Source organism: Ranitomeya imitator, chromosome 4, assembly GCF_032444005.1.
Source record: "Ranitomeya imitator isolate aRanImi1 chromosome 4, aRanImi1.pri, whole genome shotgun sequence".
In the NCBI taxonomy this organism is placed as follows: Eukaryota; Metazoa; Chordata; class Amphibia; order Anura; family Dendrobatidae; genus Ranitomeya; species Ranitomeya imitator.
The window spans coordinates 148,679,778-148,689,608 of record NC_091285.1 but is presented as its reverse complement, the minus strand read 5'-3'; the positions used below and the strand labels follow the sequence as shown (position 1 = coordinate 148,689,608).

The following is a 9,831-nucleotide window of genomic DNA, read 5'->3' as shown; positions in this document are numbered from 1 at the left end:
GTGGGCTGTGTTACACACTACGTGCGTGGGCTGTTATATACTACGTGGGCTGTGTTATATACTACGTGGCTGTGCTATTTACTATGTGGGCTGTTACATACTACGTGGCCCGGCCGCAATCAGCGACAGGCGCAGTCTGGCCGTGAATTGGCGCGGGATTTGAACCACACTTTGCTAATTGGTCGCGGTTGGCCATATTCTGTGTATTCAATGTATTATTCTAAAATCTTCATAAATAATAATAATCTTTATTTTTATATAGTGCTAACATATTCCGCAGCGCTTTACAGGTTGCACACATTATCATCGCTGTCCCAGTTAGGGATTGTAGATTGTGAGCCCCATCAGTATGTCTTCAGAATGTGGGAGGAAACCGGAGTACCCGGAGGAAACCCACGCAAACACGGGGAGAACATACAAACTCTTTGCAGATGTTGTCCAAGGTGGGATTAGAACCCAGGACTCCAGTGCTGCAAGACTGCAGTGATATCCACTGCGCTGCATAAATTACATACATATTCTAGAACACCCGATGCGTTAGAATCAGGCTACCATCTAGTAAACATTATAATTATACTTACCTGTCCAGCGACACGTCCTCCTATACCACTGTCTCCCGCCACATCTGCTTCTGGGGCCGCTCATTACCTTCTGATGGTATTCACTACATTCGGCAGTCTTCGGCTTTTTCTGGCAGTGTTCGTGCGGTGACTCCGGAAAAAGCAGAAGACTGCCGAGTGCAGTGAATACCGCCGGAAGGTAATGAGCGCCCAGGAAGCAGATTCTGCTTGGAGACAGCGGAACGGGAGGACGAGTCGCTGGACAGGCAAGTATAATATTTATAATGTTTATTATTAGTGATGAGCGAATATACTCGTTACTAGAGATTTCTCGAGCATGCTCGGGGGTCCTCCGAGTATTTTTTTAGTGCTCGGAGATTTAGTTTTCCTCACTGCAGCTGAACGATTTACATCTCTTAGCCAGCTTGATTACATGTGGGGATTCCATAGCAACCAGGCAACCCCCACATGTACTTATGCTGCCTATCAGATGTAAATCATTCAGCTTCGGCAATGAAAACTAAGTCTCCGAGCACCAAAAAATGCTCGGAGGACCCCTTAGCGTGCTTGGGAAATCTCGAGTAACGAGTATATTCGCTCATCACTATTTATTATTAATTTTACTCTCTTTCTTTCTTTTACAGGCCCTCGACCCAATCTGGACCCGAACTGTAACATTTCCATTGGAAACCCGTGTTTGGGACCTAACTGTAACAAAACAAAGATTCAAATAAGGGGATCATTTTGTCAGGTTGCCTTATTTTTGCCAGACAGAAATTTACTCAAATGATTAGTAGTTTGGTGTTAAAGAGGCACTTGCATCAAAGTTTTTATCCTCTTAATATATTGAAGCCATCAAATTACACAGCACTGTGTTGTGTACTTACAATTGCTCATTTTAACCTTCTACCCAGCTAATTCTTCTCATTTCTCTGCTCTATGTAGAAACAGGAAATCTCTTCTCCCTGCAAAAATCATTCCAACTCCTGACCCAGCTCCTCCTTCCTCCACTACTATCAATCGTCGCCTCATCCACGTAAATAAAAAAAAATTGTTCATGTTGAGGATCTCTATCAGGAAACACAGAGCACAGCAAGGAGCCTGCAGCACTGAGGAGAAGCAGTGTGCTGCTGGGAAATATAGTTTTAGCAAGTAAGAATATGGCCTTCCATTCAGCTATGTAAAGCAGAAAAAGGTAAAAATGGACAAGAAACTTTATGTTGGGTTTGTATCTGATGAAATGGATTTTTTTTTCCCCTGAAACACATTTTATAGACAATTGTCATTGACCCAAGGGTAGGAGCCTGAGATTTTACTCTTTTTGATTTTGCCACATGATACAATGATATGTCTTTGATCTGTAAAGACACTTGCTGCTAGTCGTTCCTATATTCTACGTACTTACCACAGCTGTTGTGACTTTCACAAGGACACAGGGTAGTACCCTCCATTTACTTGGTTCAATAGCATTACTAGTTATATGTTACTATGTAGTGTATTTTTTTTTCAACTGTTCCTGTAGAAAGTATAAACTTTGTGGGAATAGCTCATTAACGAATAGCATCCAAATAGTGCATAATGCTACATGGATAGCAGGCAAATTACATCTTCTATGACTGGGTATAAATGGGTACACATCAGTGTCATACACATTCTAAGGTATAGTGAAAACCATTAAACAAAGAAATGATAAGGATACAACGGAGAATGGTGAAGAACTTTATTGTGAAGAGCTGCGATAAATAATCCTCACAATGCAGCAATGGCAGAGTCGTATACTGAGTGTTAGGGTGGGCGTTATACCCTGGTGCAGACTGCTTTACTGGTCATTCTCATACAGGGATGGATCCTTCCTCTTCAGTCTCTGATGTTCATGGGTTCCCCAATTGTAGACCAAATATGCTAGAGCAAAGGCTGCAAAAGACCAATGACAGACATTAGATATTTTTATTGCTAGCATTTTTTTAATTTTATTAAATGCAAAATCACATTCAAAGCTTTAATTACAAAATATTTCAGATTGCTTTATTTTTTAAATGTCTCCATTGCTGCGTGAAGGTGTCCGGGCTGGTTGGGACTACACCTGAATTAGTGGCCCAATGAAGTGTTTTTCTGACTACTCATATACATGTACAGTAGTAACGGATATGGCGTGCACTCTGTCAGAGAATTGGGGTGCAGGTGTAACGGACCAAATGGTCTCGTAGATAACTAAATATAAATTTCACCGCACTCTCACAGGGAATGTGATGCCAAAATATTAACAAATTTATTCAATGTGTTCAGGGAGCATAACAGAATATTTCAAAAAAGCCATAAGAGACGTTTCGGCTCCACCAGAGCCTTCATCATACTCGCTTGTTTAGAGAGTTTTAGAGCGTATAGGGAGAGTAGGGATAGGGATCCCAGTGATGCTAAGTTTGCGTAATGCCCAGGCGTATCTGCGCAATGTTGGGACAACTTTTAATCTGGGTAGAGGAAGGAGGTATCGGCGCTCCCGTGCCTAGCTGCAGTGATCGCTGCCTCTAGGCACGGGAAATATTCTGTTATGCTCCCTGAACACATTGAATAAATTTGTTAATATTTTGGCATCACATTCCCTGTGAGAGTGCGGTGAAATTTATATTTAGTTACACATATACATGGGCACTCTATACTGAGCAAGATTGCCTTGCGCAGGCGTGTACTATGGAGGACAGAGAATGAACTTCAATCCAATATTGCAGCCAGCATGCAGCCAGCGGGTAAGGAAAGGGTGAATCAAAAACCCCAAAACCCCGCCTCCATGGCTGAAGATTGTTCCCTCCAAATTCAGGTGACAGTGTCCCTTTAAGTTTCCGGTCTTGACACTTTGATGTCTACCAGTATGTTTGCCTTTAACAACCTTCCCATGCTGTTTGTTTTTCGTCCAGATTTTAGACACAGCTGACTGTGAACAACCAACATCTTTTGCAACATTGTGTGATGAGTTACCCTCTTTTAAGAGTTTGATAATCCTCTCCTTTGTTTCAATTGACATCTCTCGTGTTGGAGCCATGATTCATGTCAGTCCACTTGGTGCAACAGCTCTCCAAGGTGTGATCACTCCTTTTTAGATGCAGACTAACAAGCATATCTAATTTAATGCAGGTGTTATTTTGGGGTATGAAAAGTTACAGGGTGATTCCATAATTTTTTTCCTCAGAATTCAAGCGATTCCATAATTTTTCCCCTCTGCTTGGTTAAAAAAGTAACCATTACTGACTACCACATTTTTTGTTCTTGATTTCTTTTAGTGTTTCTTAAAGCCAGAAAGTTGCCATTTGGAATGACTTTAGTTTTGTGCCATGTCTGTGATCTGATTTTTTTCTACAAAATTAAACAGCTGAATGAACATCCTCCAAGGCCGGTGGTTCCATAATTTTTGCCAGGGGTTGTAGAGCAGCTACTCATGCTTAATCAGGATCAGACTACACAAGATTTGTGGTCGGTTCCCATAGAGATGCCTATTACTGAAAGGGAACCTGTTGGGTCCGATAGCACTACTATCCTGCACATATAGGGATGAATCTGCAGGTTAAATGTGTTATGAAAGTGCGGCACCAAAGAAAAATTTAAAAGGGTTGTCGTCCGGTCTAAAATCGATACGTCTGCAGTCACTGACTGTAGACTGATGAATCCTCCCCCCCAGCCCATGTACTGTGAGCCGCAAGGGAATCTCAAGTTTTTGAACTGGGACCAGTATACATACTCTAGGGTGCGATCTCGCTCCATACACTTGTAGTGAGAGAAGCTGCGCCCACCAGACAGGTTCTGGCCGGGTGCATGCATAACGCATACGTACCCGCCACTCAGAAACCAGCAAGTCATAATAATAGGTCTGCAGAGTGACTGAAGACCTATTAATTTAGATTGAACAACCCCTTTAACTTTATTCCTACTGGGAGCCGCTGGCTTACAGTCATGCAGGTATACCCGGAACAGTTAGTCACCGCTCACAGCAGAGTGGTAACTGTAAGCATGCCCCAACACTTAACAGCCGGGACAGCAAGGCAGTGAGCTGCCAGTCACTGGCGGGGTGTGCTTGCTGATGACATTTTCAGTGCCATCGGTGACTGTAATTGCTCCAGGGCACATCTGCATAACTGAAAACCAGCGGCTCCCACCAGAAATAGAGTTCATTTTCTTCCGCGTGCTGCACTTACACAACAGCAGCTGGGTCCCTGCATAACGCTATTAACTTACATAGTAACCCAATGTCTGCAGGTTAGTAGAGTTATTGGACCTGACAGATTCCTTTTAAAGCGAATCTGTCAGCACAAAATGACTGCTCCAATCAAGCAAAGGCCCTCGATGCACCTTTGGCATGGCCAAATAGTTCTGTCCACCTAACCTACTTGTTTTCCATCTATCTCGGCATTCCTCTACCTTGACTGACAAGTTTGGCTCCACATGAGCTAAAGAAGTGCAGAGATAGATGAAAAACAAGCAGGTCGGAAGGTGGACAGAACTGCTTGGCCAACCCAAGGATGCATCAGGCATTGTGTGCTTGGTTTGAACAGTCATTTTGTGCTGACAGACTCCATTTAAATACAAAGAAAGGTATTTTTACTCTGCTGAAAAACAGTTAGTGACGTATTAAATCCTGGACTGTTAAGGCCCCTTCACATTAAGCGACGCTGCAGCGATACCGACAACGATCCGGATCGCTGCAGCGTCGCTGTTTGGTCGCTGGAGAGCTGTCACACAGACAGCTCTCCAGCGACCAACGATGCCGGTAACCAGGGTAAACATCGGGTAACTAAGCGCAGGGCCGCGCTTAGTAACCCGATGTTTACCCTGGTTACCATCCTAAAAGTAAAAAAAAACAAACAGTACATACTTACCTACAGCCGTCTGTCCTCCAGCGCTGTGCTCTACACTCCTCCTGTACTGTCTGTGTGAGCACAGCGGCCGGAAAGCAGAGCGGTGACGTCACCGCTCTGCTTTCCGGCTGACCGATGCTCACAGCCAGTACAGGAGGAGTGCAGAGCACAGCGCCGGGGACAGACAGCGGTAGGTAAGTATGTACTGTTTGTTTTTTTTTACTTTTAGGATGGTAACCAGGGTAAACATCGGGTTTCTAAGCGCGGCCCTGCGCTTAGTTACCCGATGTTTACCCTGGTTACCAGTGAAGACATCGCTGTCACACACGCCGATCCAGCGATGTCAGCAGGAGTCCAGCGACGAAATAAAGTTCTGGACTTTATTCAGCGACCAACGATCTCCCAGCAGGGGCCTGATCGTTGGTCGCTGTCACACATAACGATTACATTAACGATATCGTTGCTACGTCACAAAAAGCAACGATATCGTTAACAATATCGTTATGTGTGAAGGTACCTTTACTCTAACTAGTATGCAAAAAAATACACTCCCTGGATGGAACTATCCCACTAAAGAAAAAAAAAAAAAAAAAAAAAAAGAAGGAATCCAACCAATGGCAAGTTGACTAATATTTTCTTCTGGTGCAGTTCTACCAGTTGAAACACATCGTCCTGTTAGGGTATGTTCCCAGGGTCAGTAAACGCTGCGGGTTGGATGCTGCGTACATCCGCAGCGTCCAGATGTTAAAGCATAGTGGATGGGATTTCAAGAAATCCCATCTCCACCATGTGTGAACCGACGCCCACAGATCACTCGCGGAGACGGACATGTGGCACATCTTTACAGACCGCAGCACGTCTATCTCACGGACACGTGAGTCTCTGCAAGATAAATATCACCAGTCCAATGTATGGGGCGCGGTGATTCCGCTCAATTCAGTGATCACACGCGGAATCACCTGCTTTCAAAAGCCGACAGCGCTTTGCATGCAGTGGACATGTGCTGCATCCAAAGCGCTACCGATTACTGACCATGGGGACGTAGCCTCACCTGTCTCCCTATGACATCAGCCCTGCGTAAATGTGTTGGATTATGAAACAGTAATAAAGCGGTAAGCCCTATGGAAAAGGGGAATTACATGAGTCAATACTGTGCGAGAACAGCCCTGAATTCATGGTATATAACTAAATACATGTAAACTTACGTGGTACTATGGTAAGAAAGTTGGATGAGATCCTCCTCCACGTATTGGGAATCCCCTTGGAGAGGAAGTTGGCAAAAGCTCTCTGTTCAAATGGAGATAATGTGAAAGTGATGACATGCCGAACCTTGGCAAGGTCTCCAAAGTGCAGCCCCATGGTTTACTGGCTGAAAAACAGTAAAGAACACTAATGGTATATACATAGATCCATATCCATATACATACATCCTCACCCACCCCCTGCAGACTGTGAGCCCTCGCGGGCAGGGTCCTCCCTCCTTATGTACTCGTGTGCCTTGTTATCTGCTCATGTTTAATGTATTTGTCTATATTTGCCCCGTATTCACATGTAAAGCGCCATGGAATAAATGGCGCTATAAAAATGTATAATAATAATAATAATAATAAATAGAGAGAGAGCAAACATGATGAATCGGGGGTATTTTTCTTTACAGCAGAGTATAATAGGACGAAGGGGAAAGTGCATTTGGCTGAATGTGGATAATCACACATAGGTGAATGTCATCGTCACACCCTAGGATCACAGTTAAGAAATTAATTATTGGATTTATGCTAGATTTTGGAGCTATATATGATTGCAGACTTATCTATCCACATATTCCTAAAGAAAGAAACAAGTAAAGGTGCATCTTTACATTTATTACAATAAATTGCAATATGAACTGCTAATATTGGGACACAATGGAGACAAAACAGGCACTTATGTTGCATTTAAAGAGACTTTCCGACAATGGATTGTCCACAGGAAAGGTGGTACGTGTATGATCGAGTGGGACCCCACCCACCACTAGAATAGTGGTCAATGCACAGCTGCAGGAAGGAAGAGCCAGGACAGAGCAGCGGTGGAGCAGGTGCCCGCTACTCCTTCCAACGTTGGAGCACTGTGCTTGGCCATCCCCACCAGCACCATAGACGGAATGGAGGCTCAGGACCCCCAGCTCTGTATTCTACAGTGGTCGGTCATTGATCACCTATCCGATGGATGGCCACGGTGGGATGACCTCTTGTCTCAGCCACCAGAATACAAAAGGGAAGGGGGGGGGGGGATGCTTTTGGCAAATTTATGATAAGTGATTTCTCCCACTGTCTTCTATGGACACAAACAAGCAAACTGTATTTTCACACATGGGGGATAAAATGCAGAATTCTGCTCTGAAATTGCACGTGGGAAATCCGCAGCACAGTACAATAGTAGATGACATACTACCAACTCTCTGCCACCTGCACAGATATTGGGCCGGATCTGCGGACTTCACCTCCTGCCTCCAATACAGTGAAATCCACATGTGAATTATTTGCATCACTTTAGGCGCCATGGAATAAATGGTGCTATAAAAATATGTATAAGAATAATAAAACGTAGACGGACCCTCACAGAGGTGGGTGACACGGCTATGTGACTGGGGGACATGACATCCAGGTGATTGGCAAAGATGGCCGACGAGCACTTTAGGAGCTGTAATATGTAACTACTAGAAACCCCTTATAATCCGCTCCTTACAGAAAACACTACCTGGCACTTAACGTCAGGGTTTTGTCCCTTTAACTTAACCCCTTGGTCTCCTCCCAGCATGTAAACAAAGGGCACTAGAAATGCAAGCAATAGCTTTCTAAGATGGTCGGCTAATGGCAGTGACGGCACCGAGCCCAGACCCGGCGAACCACCTCAGAACGGAGCACAGTGTGAACAGTCCTCAGCCCTCACCTTGTCGCTCCGCGCTCCAATGCCGAGCTCAGGTCACCCTGCCACTTCCTGCGCTTATTTCCTCTTCCGGGCCGAAGGGTACAATGTCACGTGATCCAGTCTGCGTGACCTGATGAAAAGTTGTAAACGGAGCATTAGCGCCCTCTGGTGTCCAGTACAGAGATGGCACTAGAGATTTTTTTTCACAAAAATCCCTGAACTGCAGCCGAGTCGTTTACAATGTGTGTATTATAGAAAAGGCGCAGCAATGTCTGAGGAAAGGCTTTTCTGCCAGCTGTGGCATGTGGGTCATTGCTGGGGTCTAGCAGGGGTATCCACGGCTTAATTGTTTCTCTACTACTAAAGCAAAAATCACAGCACTCTGATGTCAAGCCAGTGCTTAGTACAGCTAGGCCGCCAACCCGATTGTGCAGATAGGCCGCCAACCCGATTGTGCAGATAGGCCGCCAACCCGATTGTGCAGATAGGCCGCCAACCCGATTGTGCAGATAGGCCGCCAACACGATTGTGCAGATAGGCCGCCAACCCAATTGTGCAGATAGGCCGCCAAGCCGATTGTGCAGATAGGACGCCAAGCCGATTGTGCAGATAGGACGCCAAGCCGATTGTGCAGATAGGCCGCCAACACGATTGTGCAGATAGGCCGCCAACACGATTGTGCAGATAGGCCGCCAACACGATTGTGCAGATAGGCCGCCAACACGCAGATAGGCCACCAACACAATTGTGCAGATAGGCCACCAACACGCAGATAGGCCACCAACACAATTGTGCAGATAGGCCACCAATACGCAGATAGGCCACCAACACGATTGTGCAAATAGGCCACCAACACGCAGATAGGCCGCCAACACGATTGTGCAGATAGGCCACCAACACAATTGTGCAGATAGGCCGCCAACACGATTGTGCAGATAGGCCATCAACACGCAGATAGGCCGCCAACACGATTGTACAGATAGGCCACCAACACGCAGATAGGCCGCCAACACGATTGTGCAGATAGGCCGCCAACACGCAGATAGGCCGCCAACACGATTGTGCAGATAGGCCGCCAACACGCAGATAGGCCACCAACACAATTGTGCAGATAGGCCACCAACACGCAGATAGGCCGCCAACACGATTGTGCAGATAGGCCACCAACACGCAGATAGGCCGCCAACACGATTGTGCAGATAGGCCGCCAACACGCAGATAGGCCGCCAACACGATTGTGCAGATAGGCCACCAACACAATTGTGCAGATAGGCCGCCAACACGATTGTGCAGATAGGCCATCAACACGCAGATAGGCCGCCAACACGATTGTGCAGATAGGCCACCAACACGCAGATAGGCCGCCAACACGATTGTGCAGATAGGCCGCCAACACGCAGATAGGCCGCCAACACGATTGTGCAGATAGGCCGCCAACACGCAGATAGGCCACCAACACAATTGTGCAGATAGGCCACCAACACGCAGATAGGCCGCCAACACGATTGTGCAGATAGGCC

General features: G+C 45.8%; 1 protein-coding gene across 1 annotated transcript; it reads right to left on the bottom strand.

The window, feature by feature from the left end:
• Positions 1-2,266: 2,266 nt before the first annotated feature.
• UQCRQ (ubiquinol-cytochrome c reductase complex III subunit VII) lies at positions 2,267-8,459 on the bottom strand. The gene is made up of 3 exons (XM_069764019.1): positions 8,333-8,459; positions 6,610-6,773; positions 2,267-2,474 (listed from the first exon to the last, which is right to left on the bottom strand). The coding sequence occupies exons 2-3, from the start codon at positions 6,761-6,763 to the stop codon at positions 2,380-2,382; spliced, it is 249 nt and encodes an 82-aa protein (XP_069620120.1). The 5' UTR covers positions 6,764-6,773; positions 8,333-8,459; the 3' UTR covers positions 2,267-2,379.
• Positions 8,460-9,831: the final 1,372 nt, after the last annotated feature.